Below are 19,287 nucleotides of genomic sequence, written 5' to 3' on the forward strand. Positions count from 1 at the left end.
CCCCCCAGCTTCGTACATCCCCTTCAGGTACTGGAAGGCTGCAATAAGGTTTCCCTGGAGCCTCCTCTTCTCCAGGCTGAACAAGCCCAATTCTCTCAGCCTTTCATCATAGGAGAGGTGCTCCAGCCCTCTGATCATCTTTGTGGCCCTCCTCTGGATTCGTTCCAGCCAGGCGATATCCTTCTGATGTTGTGGGTTCCACAGCTGGACGCAGTACTCCAGGTGGGGTCTCACCAGAGCAGAGTACAGGGGCAGAATCACCTCCCTCGACCTGCTGGCCACACTTCTCCTGATGCAGCCCAGAGTATGGCCAGCTTTCTGGGCTGCCAGCGCACACTGCCGGCTCATGTTCAGCTTTTATTCTACCAGTACCCCTAGTCCTTCTCCTCAGGGCTGCTTTCTATCCATTCTCTGTCCAGCCTGTACTTGTGCTTTGGAATGCCTCGACGCAGGTGCAGGACCTTGCACTTGGCCTTGTTGAAGTCCATAAGGTTGGCAGTGGCCCAGCTCTCCAGCCTGTCCAGGTCCCTCTGGATGGCATCCCTTCCCTCCAGGGTGTCCTCCACACCACACAGCTGTTGTTGAAATCATCCAAAGTATAGCAAGTAGGATCAGTTACCACAGAGGAATGCTGTGCCAGCCTTGGAAGAGCTGAGCACCAGGCTGTTCACACTGCTCCTGCGCTCAGATTGTTACAAAAGGATGTGTCCAGGGAGAGGGGATTACAGGCAGACCTGGCTTCCCAGAAAGGCTATTTTTGTGAACATGTAGGATTAACAATTGCCTCTTCCCCTCTCACTGGTGCTATACATTCCAGACGAGACTCTCAAGAATTACATTCAGCCTTCTTGCCATTTGCCAGCTTCAGCATGAGAACATGGGAAATAATCCATCACTCATGCTTGCAAATTTATTTGTTTGCCATGCTGCCTCTTGCTCATGTAGCTTGAAGCCTGCTTTAGCTATAAATGGACACTTCTAATGAGGCTAAAACACAGACTAGAAACTTAGTAAAGGATCCTTGTGAAAACCTGATGTTACAAGAAGATGAAAGGGAACAGTCTGTTAACTTCAGCTATTCATTATGAAAGGAAGGTCTATTTTATAGCTTAAAAGATGCATGCCAACAAGAAGAAAGCATACAGTGAGAAATGAGTTACTGCAATGATCCTCATTTACCCAGGTTGAATATCTGCAAAGCCAAGGAGGAAACAAGGCAGCAGTCCCTCTGAAGTGTAATGGGCCTGTGACTCGAGTCAGAAAAATAGATAGTAAAAATGTCTCCAAATGTGAGATTGCTTTCTGACTGTTAGCAGAATAATATTTATGCACAGCTCTTTCAGGATGATGATGAGAATGTTATCAGCCACTTATTCTCATTCATCACTGTAGCTGAATTAGACCTAGTATGATAATGATGCATGTACTCATAAACATTCTTACCACTACTGAACATCTTTTCACACAACAAAACAGCTGAGCAATTACCCCTTTTCACACACACAATCAATGCAGAAGAGAGAACCCCTTCACTGAAAATATTTCCCAGTCATCTGGGAAGCAGAGGTAATTCTTGGTTAGGTACTGACTGGTAGTGAATGTGAAAGATGCCAGCCCATGGACACCTCCCTCCACGGAATCACCTCCCAGAATTTACCTTGCAGTGTTAGCAGTATCACTAAATGTGGAAGTAAAGCTTAAACAGTTTTGAATATTGAATTATCCTCTAGATCCTCTAAGATAGTCCCTTCAGGCCAGTCACCAGGAAGATTGGCAGGGGATTGCAAGAAAATTTCAACTTCCTGCTTTGGCATCTTCTGGGGGAGGTTGTCGCATCACCACCGAATTATGCAACACTAGTGGATAATTCACTTAGACATCCTTCTTCATTCTTTACCTTTAAAAACCTTGGCTAACTTCTCAAGTATCCAGGCAGGGTAACATACTAACCTCCTGGCTCAATTCTATTCTGATAACTGATAACTCACTCTGATGCTGGAGGGGGCTTTGAGAAAGATGATGAAAAAAACTAAGTAATGTGCTTTGCCTGCTGAAAAACTGAACACAGGAAGAATACACTTAGTGTCACTACAAATAAGCACCTGAAATATAGTTGAGTTAGTTATTACTGATTTGTTGTGAGCCCCATTACCATGTATTAAAACTCTGACTTAATTTTATTTTAAAACAGTGCTGACCTTTAGGCCAGAGTTTTTGCGCATCCGGAGACGACCCATCCACATGTCTGTGAGTAGCATTTGGCTGCAAGTGTGAGCAATGAAGTCCCTGTGCTTGGCTGCCACTGCGAGCTGTAAGCATGTGGCATTGCTCCAGTTCTTCAGCTCGTAGGTCAGCAGTTTCATTGCCAGTTGCTCGTCCTGCTTGTACGACTGGTCCAACAGCTCCACAGCCAACTGGCCAAAGTCCCTGCAACAGAAGGACATTTGCTCATTTCCATTAGCCCAAGCAGTCTGCTGTAGAAAGCACCCCTCTGCAACTGACAGCCTCTGCAAGAGGGACATCACCTTCCATCATGCAAATCGTCATGTTGACTGTACACATGGAAACTCACATTTTCAAATGTGACTGGCTAATGGTAGGCATATAAATAAGTGCCCTGACTTAGCAGTGATGAGCACCCACACCTACCAGCTGTCTGCTCCCACCTGCCTGCCCACCTCCCTGACATTTTCTAGTTGAAATCTTCTGGTTATCTGCAGCTTAGAGGATTGCTTCCGTGCTGTTTGCTCATGTCTTCACAGACAAGTCTCCTGGAAGAAGGGATGTCCAGTACGCTTTTTAAAATTTTAACATCAGGAAAGATTATTATGAAATCTAGTATCTTGGCTTGCTCACCTAAGCATGAACTCTTGGCTAATTAACATTTCTGCCTGAATATTATGTTCATAAGAATTTTGACAATTGTTCTGCTTGGAATGAACAGACTGTCTTAAAAAAACACAGAGAAAGGTTGCAGTCTCACTCTTGAGGCCGCAGGGAGAACACATAAACAATCTAGATATTTCATTGCTTTCTTGACACATACTCATTTCAGAAGTTATACTGCTAGCAACCCTGCTTCTCTGGCAGACAGATTGTTTAAATGCCATTTAGACTTTGTCTAAAGGGACTGCATTTTCTCTACAAGTTAGAAATGAAAGCATGGTACAGATAAGCAAATTTCAGGCAGGTTCACCAGCCTCTCTGCCTTCTTTATTTTTTTTTTTAAGGCAGGAAAGTGTACATGAAAGAAAATTCACCTGGAATTATGGTTCAGCTCTTGGGATATGTCATCCACCATATCATTTTCTGATGCTTCATGGGCCATGGCTTTGCAGAGCTTACAGGCCACCAGTGCTTTAGCCATAGCCTCTTCCCCATGCTGCCAGAAGAACAGAGCCATCTTCTGACGCTTCATCAGAACAGCCCACACCATCAGCTCATGGAATGGGAAGGGGAAATGATTGATCTCAGGGTCATCCAAATCAATATCAACTTCTTCTTCTCTTTTTTTTGTTGTTTTTCTCCCTTGCCGCAAAGGGACATCATCCTGTGAAAGTTGTAGAGAATTCTTTTTTGCCAGTGAAGGAACTGAATCAATTTACACAATGCATTGGAGTCAGTACCTAAGACATCAAAAACATTCCCTGCAGGCCAGCCCCTTCAGAATATTTGGACAAAATATTTAACACAGGAAAACAATGTTAAAAGTATTGGTCTGTAATAAAGTAATAAAAAGTATTGCACTGTAATTAAGAAATCAGTAACCTTATACCTAAAGATATGGAAAAAGAGCTTTGGACTATCACACTGAACTATTCCTTCTCCCTAAGAACACATAGCACAATCACACCATATCAAGAACCATTTTGGAAAAGTCACTTCTAAAATAAAGCTAAGGGCTCACTCCAAATATGACATCTGTTGTACTTCATCCATCTTGTTCCATCTCCAGAAAGTACACATCCAGGAAATGTTCTGGTCTGCTGAGGACTTCTTGCCTGTTTATTCTTGTGTTTCTCCTTTTATTTTCACACAAGAGTAGTAATATCCTTTCTTCCCTCCCATTCTGCTTTGTATGCCATGTTTATCCCTCCTTTCTACAGCTTTTCATTGTTTCTATCACCTTTAGTTTCTTTCCCATTTTAGCCTACTGTTTTTATCAGATAAGCTGACCTATTCTGTGCTGTGTCTGTGGACAGCAAAATGAAAGTTGTTGTATAAAAGAAACAAACAAGAAAACACTACTATCTCCTTGAAGCATGGGACTAGCCAAAAGTGTCAACAAAAGCAATACAAATTTTGCCCATGTAAAGATTTCTGCATCATTCTCTGCAACTGCTTCATTTCTCTGAATACGTTTTAAAGTTATATAGTTATCTGACTGAAATTCTGCTTGGTCTGACAGACTGAAACATTTTGCTTAATCTTCATGAAAATCAAAATGATGCACAGAGGAGGCAGAGTCTTATTTTCTCTTGTCTATCCACTAGATTTTTATTAAGAAATGTTTCTTAACCTGGGCCTTGCATAGACAAATTATCTGGACAAAAATACAATTTGTGAGGCACATTTCTCATGCAAAACTTGAAAACAGCTATTGATGCCTTAATTACAGTGAATTTAAATATTATCTTAATATAGCATGTATTTATCAAAGAAGGAAAAGACCTTAAGATTTATCACAGGTTGCCTACCTCCATTCCCAACAGTTTCAGGGCTTTTGGCTGTATATAAAAAAAATAGAGAAATGTTATTTCACCCAGAAGGGTGATGAAAATTACAACTATTTGTGTATATATCCATGTGTGTGTAACATGTCATGTATAGCATATAATAGACACTAGATAATATATATGCAATAGAATGAATTGTAATATAGTATACATATATGCATCAATCAAATAATTACATATATATACTTAATTCAACCTTGAGTTTGACCCTGTTTCACCAAAACACATAACAAAAGACATATATTTGTATTTAGGTACAAATTACAGCTGTTTTGGGGTTGTGATAGTGAAAAAGAGATAGTAATTGTTGCTAAGGCATGAATGGATTTCTCTGGAGTACATCAGTATTATGGCCATTTCCCTGGCACACTTTTAGTGACTGCTGTGCAGCTGCTCTGTATGTTGGTTCAGTATCTGTGAAATTGCTACTCAAATGCTTTTCTTGATGAAGTGACTACAGGAAGGAAGTCTTCCCCATCAGCCGCAACTACAACCTTTCCCCTTTAAAGTGAAGAATGAAAGTGCAGGGAAACAAACAAACCCATTTCAGGTGTTTGGCTGTAACCGTTTCACAGAGCTGGTGCTCTTTATAGATACTTGGAACAATTTTCAGTGGTGTGCATTGCTAGAATCTGAAGTGAGATAGGAAATGAAAATGTGAGGTAAAAATAGGCAAAGAAAGGATACAGATCTTACTGGCAGCAGATTTTTCTTCAGTCTGGATTGGGTTGGTGGCATCGTGGATGCCAATATATATCTTTTATGTTTTTGAAAGGTAGTAAACTTACTTTGGATTCACAGTATTTTAACCTACCAAACATGAAAACCACAAAAGTACTGAATGGTGTTTTTGCCATGAGCGCACTGTCTCTGCTGGGGCCACATCCAGCCAATAAAACCAATTCTGAGTGTGTTTCTTTGTCCTGTTACCTGCAGGCCACCATGAAAAAGATAAGTCATGAGATAGGAAATGGATCTATCAACACAGAAGTCTTTTCAAGTCTAACTCAGGTGCCACGTGATATTACTGGTACAGGTCAAAAGACTTGTGTTTCAAAAGCTGTGGATACTTGTAATCACAGATGTTAGAGCCAAAAGAGACTCCTTTATGCCCTGGTCTCCAACAGGGCATCAGAATCAAGTAATTTTTTAATTAAATTAATAACAGGTAGCTTGTATCAGTGGCTGGCTTGCGCTGTGTTTTAGTGGAATAGCTGCTATGTGCATAATGGAAATGAACCTGTAGACTGAGTAGCGTGTGCATGTGGATCCCTCCAGCCTGGAACCATCAAAGAAGCCATGGTAATCCCTGCTCATGGGTGCAGTCATGTAGATGGCAAATAACTTGTTCCTTACCCTCTTAGGCCCAAATAAATTGTGGTACAGTGTTCTGAACCACTTTCGGGTGTAATTGCAGCGATATGCTCCTCCCATCAGGTACTCTATCACCAAACCAATATCAATCAGACTTATCCGATAATCAGGAGGTAGGTTCCCCTGCAATAAAAATACAAAGGATGGTGGGGGAGGAAGAAGTGCTTATTACTGGCATTGTTAAGTATACTTTATAATGATGTTAGAATAAAACAAATTAAATAGTCAAAAACAGGAATGTTTTATTATCCTGGCTAATTAATTCACCTTAAAATAGATCCAACCAAAACCTGGGTATTCTTGCTTGGAAAGAAAACATAAGTTAAATAAGAAGGTGAAGAACTTGTTGGAAGTAATAGAAGACAATGTCAGTACACAGTACTCATTCTTCAGCTGGGGAAACAAGGAACATTACTGCCAAACAAAAAGCATGAGGATGAGCACATTTGAAAGGTCAGGCACAGTTGCTGGACTCTAGTCCTGCAAGATAGCACCTTTCTGCACCATCTGTCCCCCACAACCCTTATCCTGGCATCTCACACCTCTGCTGGCATGCTTTCGGACTGCCTCATTCTGCACTGCCAAGGCACGATGAAGCGACATCATGCAATACTACTTTATCACATGGAACCAACTCCTGCACAGGATCTTCCTATCCTGCAGCGCTTCTTTCCCATGTTCCAGTGAAGGAAGGGAGGCAGGGCAAGAGCCATTATCTACTTCAGAAGACTTACACAGTCCGTGAGTTATTATTATTGCTAGAGGCCAGGAGAGTCTGTTAGCATTTTTAGTGGGGTTATGTTGCCTTTGCTTAAATTCCACACCCAATATAAGGAAAGCATCTGTATGTATGAAAGCAAGTATGAAAGTTATAATAAACAAAATATCTGGTTAATTCTTTGGGGTTTTGTTCAAGAAGAAAACTACAAGCCTAGCAGTTCTCCTTGATGGTCCCTCCTTGAACTCCCAACATAGTTTACTGAAAGCCCCTCTAAATTGAGTACTATTGCTACCCAATTTCCAAGAGTGCCAGGGAGTCTCTTAAGGAGTGAACTGAGCTTGTGGCAAGTGTCATTACCAGGGTCCTGGAAAAGACATGTACATGCTTGCTCTTCTGTTTATTTTTCTTTCTTGTCTTCTCTTACATGTAACATGTACAATATCTTCAGCATGTACCTTTTATTTTGAAGGGAAGAAGAATGATAAATATGCCCATGTCTTACTGCCATTGTTTTGTAAACTCCCTTGCACATATTTTCCTTCTCTTCACTGTCAAGCTTGAAAATGGCAACACTCCAAAACTTACGGCTTGCAAAGCAATGAAGAAAGATCTCAGTAATAGATTGTCTTTTATTGTATATGAATCTAAATCTACCTTTGATTTAACTGGCCATTTGTATTCTCCAGTAGCAGTAAGCCTGATGCAACATCTAGAAGGCCAGAACAATTTCAGGGTGGGCTGGTCTCACAGATGTGGTGGTCTTGGGTGTCTCTGGTGACAGAAGAACAAAACCCCAGTGTGGGCACATCCGGTCTTCTGTTCGCCCCTTGGGAACTCCACAAGGAAAACTCTGATCCCCTTAAAGGAGGAAAAGGCTAATAGATGGGGAATGATCCCAAATGAAAGTTTGCCTACTTCTCCAAACTACTACCTCTGAATTGTTCGGATGGCAGTTTACAGTTCAGTGAGCTGTTCCCTATCAGAAAAGAAGGCATGATTCAGCAAATTGTGAATAGGTCACCCAGATCTGGATACCTCATTAAGAACCCTGGAGACTTACAGAGGTAAATTATCCTTCTGTGAACTATGAGTTGTAGCCTTGGAAAATGAGAAAATTACTCTGGTAAAAAATTAACTTGTGTAGTTACACTGCAGAAGAACAAGGAAATTGTAATGGTTAGCTTCAAACATTTTCAGTGCACTGTAATAAAATAATCTAATTTTCTATAATGATATACAACACAGATTATAGTTAGCCACTATAATATGTAGCTTTTTTCATGTGGTCATCAAAAGAAAGTTAGAAATTTGCATGGAGCAATTTTGACTGCCATGTCTTGCTGGAAATCTTTGCATGCCTGCAGATATCTGCCTGGCTTCTCTGCAGATATGCATAATAGATTCAGAGCACAGAAACACTAATGGAAAGCAGATGGCAACTGGTTCTGCAAAAGCAATTAAATGGATGCAAAGATCCTCTTCTATTTCAGCCAGGAAAAGCAATGCTTATTTCCCTTCTCGCTCACCATGGTACAAGCAGTACGCTGAAAGGTTGAGGAAGGACAGGGGCAGACAGCGCTGTGGTGTACCGTGCCTAGCAATGTGCTGGTACAGAAGACCGAACAAATGTAGTGGAAAAGGTGACCTGGCAACTATCTTTCAGTAATGGCCCTCCCTTAGCATATCCTTTTGCACTCTTCCTACTCTTGGCTATTCTGATCGGTGGAAGAATCACTATAGTTTGCAGGAATGTGTATTAACTTTATTTAAACCAGTAATTTTTATTCTTTATTGTTTAAAAAAAATAACATAAATCTAAAAATTAAATCCTGCCAGCTATTTGTTTTTCCCAAAATGTTCTTCTCCCTCCAGCATGCTTAAGGCAATGACAGTTTTACAAAGACAAAGGTGAGTGTACCGGCAAAAGTGGGAGTTGTAGCTCCCAGACAGAGTTGTAGGTGTTCAACAGACTCCTGCTCTCTTAATGTAAGACAGTAAACCAGAATGGTTTGATATTATTAAGTAGCAAAAATAATTGAGCACTTAAGAAAGCACAACAGACATCAGGGTGCTGCACGTGTTAGAAAGCATGAGTTTCTTGATATAGTTCTCAAGAACTATAGATGATATAGATGGGTAAAATTTCATAAAGGGATTTAGAAGTTTCAAATAGAATCACTTTAATAAAAGATGCATCTAAACCTCCTAGAAAATATTGAAACACTTTACTAAAACACCTCACAAATCCACAGTAGAAATACACATTTTATAGATATATGCATCTGTATGGCTCCACGCTAACACACAATTGTTTTTCCGAGGTGGGCAGCCCCAGTAAAGCCAATTGGACTATCCTCATGAGAGGAGTTATGCATGTGCCATAGCATTTACCATATCAGTGGGTACCTTGAATGACCCTGGCAGCAAGTGAGTCTACTTGTATATGAAGCACAGTGGTGCAAGTGGGTCAGAACTCCTCCAAGAATAGCAGAAAATTAGATGGGCTAATTCTAGTACAGCCAAAGTTGACAGGAATAACATTGGAGAAGATTTGATTTGCTTGTATCATAGGTAGCCCTAATCAACTATGCTTTTAATGTTTGGACAAGGTCTTCCATGCTAATGCATTATTCTTTTCCTGAAGAATCTTCAGATTTAAACTGTAGCTAATCTATTGTGGTATTTTTTTACTTGAGGTGTATTTTTATATTCAGCGGGTACCGAATCTCTAATTTTGCATGTTGAAGAAAAAGTATTACTTTCAAAATTCTGTATATAGCTTGTTAGTTCTCTGGAAATGTAGACATACAGTGGCAGTTCAAAATAAAGAACTTCAAAAATTTATATCATTCCAGAGTGGGATTAAGATATGTTGATAATAGAAATTTCTTGGCTTAAAGAAAAGAATTAATCTGTTAATCTCTACTGATCTTCAGTATTTTGGAAAATGACCTGGAAAGGGCAACCTCCACTTATAGACAAGATATAAAGCACAGCCATTATTAATTTCTGCTTGGTATGGATACTTTGGTTTGTAACATCTAGGGAAGGAAGTCAACCCTTCAAATTCTGTACCCTTTACCTGAGCTATCAAAAAGACCATGCTGCAAATGATGCAGGCAGATTTGTCCCCATATGTAGTTAGGGAATTGAGAGAATCAAAAAGAGATGAGCACAGTTGTATCAAAAGTAGAGTCATTAAGAAGGACTTTGTCTTGTTACTATATGCAGAATTTATGCACGCTATGATTAGTGTAATTTAATACTCTGTTTCCAGGCTTTTGCAATATGCTGCCCAGGCTAAGAGCCTTCACAGTGATATTTGGAAGTCCAAAGAAGAACTAGGTTCTTGTCCTATGTGTTTGTGTGTTTAAGTGTGTACCTGCATGCGCACGTGTATATCTGTAAGGTGCCACAAACAGGATGTGGTAATATGACTTCAGTTGTTCACATTCTTTGATTCATTAAGCAGGCAGGATGGAATTTAAAAACTTGCCTAGTGATTTCTACAGCAATGTAATACAATAGTAGTAAATTAAATAATGCTTCTATGATTTGTAAGCATTCATTTTCTATTTAAGAATTCACAATAATGCAGATATAAATAACTTCTATAGTACGCACCCTTTCAAATAGTGCATGTTTTAAAATTGGGATATATGCATAAAAAGCACAGATTATGCATGTTCTTTAAGTGTTGTCTCAAGGTGACATACTACATTTTTTATATTTATATTTTGTGATATGGTAATTAAATCTGAGAGGCTAGATCTCTGTCATCAAAAGATACATAATCTCAAAACTATAGCATCAGCAGTGTGGTCTGGTTTTCACGTGTGGTGGGCCAATTAACTGTCAAATAGTGATGTCCATTAAGAAGCATTTGCAAAGAGGTGTGTTCCTTTAAACTGTTGTCAGATCTGCTGACTGATTTACAGCTCAGTTGACTGGTATCTGGGATCCGCTCAGAACTGTCACTTTTCTGCAAGTGAGATGTAATTGTTTCTCATCACTGACAAAATGAGAAATACAGCCCCAGAGGTTCAGTTTTCTGATGAAGGTGCTACAGGGCTGCACCAGGCTGATTCTTTTTAAAGCCTTTAATTATATTCTAATAAAAGTATACATTGATTTCAAGTAATGAGAATTACTGGAGTATTTAGATATGGACAGGGGAAAGAAAGATGACTTTATGGAAAAATGACCAACACCAACAACACCTAATCACTGTGGAAGAAATAATGTCATTAATTATAGTATAAGTTTATTTAATGTCAATGTCTATAACTATGAGTACTGATCATCTTTCCATATTTTGATGCCTTTTTTCAAACGTTCCTTTAAAAACTCAAAAAAAGATATTATTTAGTCACTCAACATACAAAATGCTATGCCTTTGAAGAAGGACTTGGAAGGGTGATGCTGACAGAGAGAAGTTTGAACAGGAATATTTTTTAAAGTAAGAAGACAGATGATGCTTGTTTCAAACTCTTATAGGCACATCAATAACAAATATTTAGTAGAAGAGGTATTTTGGTAACTTGGGCTTCAAGAGAAGAAATCAGGCTAAATGCATTCTAGCTTTACTCTGCTCCGTCAAGGGGATTTGTGCCTACAAATAGTTTCAGTTTATTCTGTAGGATTTCACACTTTAGAATGGTCACTTAATGTACCATATATAATTGAACAATGATGATGCCATGGAACATACTAACCAAAGAAAGCCACCAAAACCTCCCTAAACATAACTTCTGATTATTCTGTAGCATTATTTAACAGAAAGATGACATATGAAGCATTGCCACTTCCCTGTTGTAATTGTCTTCAGTTCTGCTCAGCTGTCCATGACAGAAGAAACCTGTGCTTTTACAAAAAAATCTCCATTCCTTTTCCAATCTTCTATGTAGTCTCATGTACAGAAAGCTCCTTTCTCAAGTATACTACCCTTGAGGTTTGACTTACATAATGTAATATGCACATGATTTGGGAGAATATTCAAGCTGGTAAGGTCACTTGCAGACTCAATCTCCTTACTTGTTCCATATATTTAAAAGATAAGGCATTTTCATTCATTGCTGCTGCACTTTTAATCCTGAACACATTGCTAAAGGTATTTGGTATCTCCTTTCTGCCACAATACCTTTCTGTGTTTCTGTCCTGCCTTTCTAATGACTCTTCATAATTCAAGATGCTTGAAATTGACGTGATAAGGAGGCAGGGGAAAGTTGCACTACATCTTTTTGTATAATTCTGCTGAGGAAGATGGCTACAAAATAACACACAACACAAAACAAGTAACTTTTTCAACAAACTAGCATCCAGTACAAGGATAAGGACTATTTTACAGGCTGGGAAGAAACCTGACAACATGGAAATTAGCTTTGACAATAGTTGCAGGTATGGAAAAGTACAGATAACAGCATAAATCCACATGGTATGTAAGAGCCTGCAAATACGCTAGTAAAAGTACTATTACCCAAGCATCTAAAACCACAAAGAAAGCAAGCCAAGTAACTTGCTAATTGTGCTTTGTATGCAAAAAAGTTCATATTTGGTACATACAAACACGACGTTCTGTAATGACAGCAGAAAGAGAAGGCTCTGACTGAAAGCTCATGAAAAACAGAGATTATATCTGGCTACAGAAAGCAATCATAGCATTATCTCCAACATACCATGTTTGACTCTTACCTTTTTGACATCCCTGACTAGATGATAGAGAGTGTTTGATGGACCATGTCTCTGTGAAAGACAAATAAAGAAGAATAAAATAATTTTGCATTGTCCAAAGGTCTGCAAGATGTAAATGCAGAAATGCAGTACAAAACCTTTCAGTAAGAAAACCACAAGAACTGCCATGCTAGATGAAAATTAAGGTTGTATGTACCAGATAAGCTCCTCGCTGAGGCAAAGCAAGAGCCCAGCACAATGTGCACAGCATTTGTGAGAGAGTGGAAGGAAAAACAGTTGCTTAAGTGTCAGCCTTCCTGTACTCAGGATCTTCACTCCCACTGTTGGTGGCTTGGAGGGCCTCTGAACCTGACATTGAATCTAGGCTGTTTTGCATGAAAGCTACTAACAGCATGTACAGCCTGTGAATTTGTCCAATCTTCTTTTGACTCCACCTGACACTCAAAATATTCTGCAGCAGACACCCACAATTTCAATTATATGTCATGCAGAGAAGTACTTTCTTTCCTGTTCTGTTTTTTACTGCTACTGATATTTTAAGAGACTTTATGCAAGGTCTCCTGGTCTGTAACTGATGATAGAACCACTACATATGTGCAAAGCCAGAGTTTCCATATATTGCTCTGTACTTACCAACACTTAATTTTATGTGACCCCATCACTGAGCATGATGAGATTTTCCTCTAATTATTCATATGTTGCTTCAGATTTGCCTACCCTGAGTGATGCTAAATTACCTGCAAACATTGTCTCTTCAGTAGTTACTGTTTTTCAGATCATCTCTAAACAGGCTGAATAGCAGTGGTCCTAGGTCTTGGAAGACCCTGGTCATAATATCCTTATGTGGTGAGCACAGACCATGTATTTCTAGTCTCTGTTTACTATCCTTTAAGTAGTTTTTAAACCACAAGTGTCTCTTGTCTTCTATGCCATGACAGCTAAATTTCTTTACTAAACTTTGAGTTTTTCAAATATGGATTTTGCAAAAACAGGTGGACCAAGTACAACATCCTTATTGTCCTGCATGTTGACTTCAGAAGTGGTAACAGATTTCTAAGGCTTAACATCTTCTTGCAGAAGCTGGATAAACTCTTTGTTGACATAAAATTGATCCTCTTGTCTATTAATTCTATTCTTTACTGTATTTTAACTAATTTGCCATGCCAGATTCACTGGCTTGTAGCTTCCCAGGTCACTCTCAGGGTTCATGCTGAAATCTGGTGTTTTTTAACTGTCACACTGGTGTTGCAATTTTTTTGGTGCTAAGGATATTATGGATACATTAGGTCATACATTGTAATTAGTAGTTTAGGTGTTTCACAGACTGGGTCTTTTGGAACTCTTGCATGATAATTTATGACGATTTCTGTAGCTCACAGTAAATTTGTTCAAAAAGGCTTTCTTTTAGCTGTAGAATTGAAGACTGTTTTCAAACTTATTCCCTGTAAAAACTGGTTTTGGAACAAGAATTACAATGCTTCTCCCTGTAGCAAGAAAGCTTATAGACTTTCTGTTCTTAATACATAGATGTTAGTTGATAGGCAAAGTTTAAGCTAATGGGAATCTATCTCAAGGGTGACATGGATACCTCCTATATAAGTTCCTCTGTATTTTGCACAAATTTAATGAACTCTTTTCATATTTGATGTTTTTGAAATACTAACTTCCACTCACCATCAGTTTGAAACATCTCCAGATAACAGTCTAGTGTGGCAACTTATGATGGCAAGGCTTGGAAAAGTACTTTTTGAAAAGGGCTACGTGCTCTATCACAGCCACACTACGACAGACATAACTAGCAATCCTAAGACCTAGACAATGCATTAAGATTTTTTCCATACCACTTAAGAAATTTGAACTTCATAGTTTCTCTTCATAGGCAATAATGACATGAGTCCTGGAATGTGTTTTGAAGTGAGAACTCAGAAACAATTTGAACATTTCCAGCTTTATGTTTAAGAACAAAGACATAAAACTTGCAAACAGGCTTTTAAAAATCAAACCTACCATTTTTGCAACATTTGGTGAGGATATAAGGAAGTCCTTCACTGTAACAGACCATCTGAAATCATCAGATTTCACCTTTAAATTCACGATATTGTCCCGAGATTTTTGCTTTTATTTGTTTTCTAGTGGCTGAGTTTGATTAACAGTTGCAAGAGTTTTCTGCAACCGTAAGAGCATATATCATCAGAAGTCATATATCACTATCTTACAGATCCTAACATGTCACTGTCTTTCAAACAGTGCCACCCGCCTAAATCTTAGGTCTATCATATTGGAATTACAATGACAAGAAATCAGCTGGTACTGTGCAGGGCTTGATCCATGACTTACAAAATCCATACAGCAGGTTAGGTGGGCAAGACACAATGTGTTCCATTATATGAGAGACAAAGCTAAGAGACAGTGGGGACTTATAACATGGAAAATTTCTGCAGCAGGTGTTAGCCGCCTTGTGTGTCATCATGTCATTGTAATATAAGTGGGAGCTAGAACAATGAATACAGAGATAGAAAATTTGCCTTAGGCTGGCCCTACCGTATTGTACAATTCCTCTAGGCGGGAGATCGTGAGAAAACGATGCATGCTTACTCCATTTTCTATGAGTAATTTCACAAAATCCACTCTGTCCAACACCAGTGCATCCAGCATTGCTTGCTCAAGGGACCCCACCTGCAAAGCAAGCAATTAATTCAGGCCATTCCTGGGCATCACAGTATGTATCTGACTGGTCTGGTCACATTGGCACAAGCAGAAAATCCTGACAAAATTCTGAGGTAAACTTAAAATGGGCTAATCATTTGTCTGTATTGATTTCTCTGATTCAAGGCAGTATTTAAAAAATGAGTCAGTGGTAAGAGAAACAGATTAAGACTAAGGATCTGATTAATTTCCTGATCAACGTTTTATTTATATTTGGTATATTTGTTATATGCACACAAGCTCACTTTAACTCTGTCTCTACTTGCTTTTACTAGCTTTTTCCTCTGTCCATGGTGTGGAAACACAGGGAAACTTTGACACCAGGGAAGCAGAAATAGCTTCACAATTAGCATTTCTTTGAAGGGCCAAATAAAGAGGTCTTCTTACGCAAAACCTCCCCTTTTCTATTTCTTTTGGGCTGGGGAGGGTGGGAAGGATGACAAATTATACTTACAGCTTTTAGCTTGCAAAATTGTTGCAACTTACAGCATTTATGTATTCTTTTCTGAGATATGGTGATGGAGTAATAATGATAAGGACAATTTAGTACTATTAAAATCCCTGCTATGTTTTGATGCATACTTATGCCCAGTACTGAAGACAAGATAAATAGTCATGTTCACTCCATAACTGAAAATGCAAGGATTTTTGAAACTAGCTTTAAGGGACAGCAATCTCCAAGAACTACCTTTAGAGCAAAGACATCTGAACAAAAGCTTTTTCTTTTGTTATTATTTTTCCATGGGGAGCTGTAAATGCTCACGTAATTTTCATGGTGGTGACAAAACAAGTGTCACAGTAATGAACATTCTGATCCAATTAAACCTTCCAAATGAAGGTATGGTAGGCTTTAAAGAGCTACAGGTAGAGACTGAGTCCTTCTGCTTTTTTTTTTTTTTTGGTGTTTTGTTGTTGTTGTTTGTTTGTTTGTTTTGTTTGGTTAGGTTTGGTTTGGGTTTTTTTTCTGGGTGTCTTCTACCACTGCAAAAACTGCAGCACAAGTTGGGAGTTGACTACTCCTCCTCTGCCCCACACAGCATTCAATAACGCTTGTATTTACAGCCCTTACACTCCTGCAGAGCAGCTCTGCTCATGGTGTACCCCAGGGTAACAGTGCTGGCCAGGAAGCCTGCCCCCAGCTGGCAGCAGGAGCACAGGATGGGGCAGATGTGAATCAGGCGGATTGATGCAGATCAGGACACGGCATGAAATTAACACCAGGTCAGGTCTGGAGCCACAGAACTTCTGTGGTAACATTGCTGATCAGCTCTCATGGTCCACTTGATGACCTTTGTCATTTGTGCAGTGTATTTTTGTCACCTGTTCATCATTCAGTATTTGTATATAAAAGCATATTGCTTGCAGAGCAAAAAGTTTTGCCTTTCCTTTACTTTATAGCCTAACATTGTAACATGTTTTTCTGTGCTTGCAGAATCATTGCTTGATAATATGAATGTGTTGCTTCCCGAATCTTTAAACATGTGGTCTCTCACTGTTAAGGGTGACATCGCTAGGTGTCACCACTTCCTTGAGCAAGCAAACATACTAACCTCTGGTAACCATGCCTGCCTTCAGTAGCGGTGAATGGGAACTATCTTTGGCTGGGAGCATGACTCAGTATATTTTAAACTGTGTAAAAACAACTGCCGCCAACAGAAGCGATTTAAAGGTGTGTAGGGTTTAAAGTGTTTTCAGCAGATGATTATACATACATATCTGTACCGGCCACTGTTGCCCATAAATAAAGATCTGACTGCGGGCGATGTCTACTCTGTTCCAGGCTAAAGCTAGGCTCAGCTGGTCTGGAGCAGATGCGTTAGCTCCTGTGTATTCAGACAGGGATGTAGGGAGGAGGGGAGGAAAAAAAGAAACAAGACGTATTTTAGACACAGTCAACAGACCACCATGGTAATACCTCTTTGCCAAAAGTCTCACAGATGTTCATGTCATTTCTTCAACTGATCCCATATTAAAACAAATCCAAACTTTCCACTGTCCCTGTAATAAAATACTGGTTCTTAAATCTGAATCTATAGTTCTCAGATTGTCTCATAAACATTAATTATTTCCTCACATCCACCTTGAAAAATACAGTAGGTACACGTATTATCAGCAGATGCAACTTGCAGTGGAGTGAACCTGTCTCCCTCCTCTCAAACAGGAAGCAAGAGCAGAAGCCAGGAGGGATACTGATCCCGCTGCAGGAATACACACATGCGCTTATGAGTGCACTCGTACACACACGTGCATCTAGAAATTATGAACAGGTTGAACTCACAGAGACCCCAGCAATTTTAGTAGTCATGCATTTTATGCACATCTTTTATCCATTCCCACCTGATAGGGTGGGGATCCTGTACAAGCATAGGAATTTCTCCTCTATCTAGTTGTACTAATGGCTCTTGCTGTAACAAATTTCCCTTCACACACGTAATATTCATGTAATGCTATAAAGTTATGCTATAAAACATGCTATAAAGCTCGTGTCAAGGTATAATATATCTGAATTAAATATGAAACTATGCAGATGATAAGATGGGTTTAGAGCTGGTTTTTTTTTTGGAAAGGAGGGTATGTTTTCCCCTGTAGTTTTAATGGACACTCACTGTGAGACATTCCTGCCTTGCTGTACACTTTAAGTATTTCACTAAGGATTTCATAGTTATCAGATGTTTTGTAATAATAAAAGAGTATTTGTGCTTCAGTGCCCCAGGGAGAACTAGCCTGAATGAACTGATCAACCAAACAAGTGAAGGGTCCTTAGACTTTTAACTACATAGCTGCTTGCAGTAATTAGGTGACTGTATGAAGACTCATTTCTTAAAGGCCTCATATCTTCACTTTTCTTGTCTTCACTAATTCTTATACTGATATCATGGAGTGAGGACAAACAAGAGCTTTTTATTACTTTAAAGAATTTTTGTCCCCATTTCAGTACTATGCAAAATCACATACTCTTCCAGCAGAAATTGGACTCTGAAATTAGAGGGACAGAAAACAAGGTATAACATGTTAGCTGCTCAAATTCTCTCTGAAGGATCAGTTCAGCAGACCTTTGGGAAGCTTAGCCTACAGTTTAATTTCATAACTCTAAACTTTGCAGTAAGCTCACTGCCATGAAATTTTGCTAAATACTTCGCAGTATCTACAACAATTATTTGGGAAATCATGGAGTGTAGATTACCCAGATCACTTTCATTTTGCTACAGAAATAAGATCTGATAAAAGGTAAGTGATGCAGCAGCAGAAAGATAGAAAGAAATGAAGAAAAGAAGAAAAGACAGTGAAAAGAGTAAAAAACCTTTCTCTGTCTAAGAAGTAACAGGAACATCCCTTTGCGTAAGACACAGCTTGTCATTGTTTTCTACTATGACAAAAGCTCTCACAGAGATCTCATGGGGGATGCCAACAATGTCAACCTTGGTGCATTTTTTACACAAGCAACATGCAACATTCAAGAACAGAAAATATTTACTTTTGGAAAGAGCAAAAATGTCTCTATAGCTTATTTATAACAACAGAATAAACCTATCTGCAGTCAGTATGATAGTATAAATTAAGTACAGAGAGCAAATAATGTTCTCGCCCTTTCTGAAGCAAACAACAGATCCTCTCAAAATGTCAACTGGATCTCCTCTGTCCCATCCATGTGCCTGCAGGAGAAGTGAGAGCTTCAGCAGGTGCTCAGGCAAGCTGTCTGCTGAACTGTGGAAGAAGAACATGGATGAACTCCAAAACCCAGGGGCAGCAATGGTGATCCCACAGCCTGGTACCGTTCTGCACACGTAATGGAGGAACTCCAGCTCCCAATTTTCTTGAACTGACCTCAACTAGGTCAGTATAGGTAGCCAGGAAGTCTGGGTAGCCAGGGGTGCAACCTGGTTAGAAACCATTTCAGATCAGGGGTGGATCAGGGGTGGATTGGGTCAGGAAGTGGGCTGCTTACATGGACTCTATTTCAGCCAAAACTCATCAAATCATAGAATCATAGAATCATAGAATGGTTAGGGTTGGAAGGGACTTTAAAGATCATCTAGTTCCAACCCCCCTGCCATGGGC

At 39.4% G+C, this 19,287-nt stretch overlaps 1 protein-coding gene across 1 annotated transcript in view; it reads right to left on the reverse strand.

Annotated features, from left to right (window-relative positions):
• Window positions 1–19,287, reverse strand: part of LOC104512976 (transient receptor potential cation channel subfamily M member 3-like) — a gene marked incomplete at its 3' end in the record, with an annotated part of 54,885 nt that overhangs the window by 24,262 nt on the left and 11,336 nt on the right. The window contains exons 3-10 of the mRNA XM_010156183.1: window positions 16,951–17,051; window positions 15,064–15,198; window positions 12,523–12,573; window positions 6,378–6,413; window positions 6,093–6,233; window positions 4,698–4,727; window positions 3,261–3,550; window positions 2,199–2,427 (exon numbers count right to left, since the gene is read on the reverse strand). Of these exons, the coding sequence (XP_010154485.1) occupies window positions 2,199–2,427; window positions 3,261–3,550; window positions 4,698–4,727; window positions 6,093–6,233; window positions 6,378–6,413; window positions 12,523–12,573; window positions 15,064–15,198; window positions 16,951–17,051 (1,013 nt within the window). The remainder of the gene's footprint in view (window positions 1–2,198; window positions 2,428–3,260; window positions 3,551–4,697; window positions 4,728–6,092; window positions 6,234–6,377; window positions 6,414–12,522; window positions 12,574–15,063; window positions 15,199–16,950; window positions 17,052–19,287) is intronic.

Source organism: Eurypyga helias, unplaced genomic scaffold (assembly GCF_000690775.1).
Source record: "Eurypyga helias isolate BGI_N326 unplaced genomic scaffold, ASM69077v1 scaffold12297, whole genome shotgun sequence".
Classification (NCBI taxonomy): Eukaryota; Metazoa; Chordata; class Aves; order Eurypygiformes; family Eurypygidae; genus Eurypyga; species Eurypyga helias.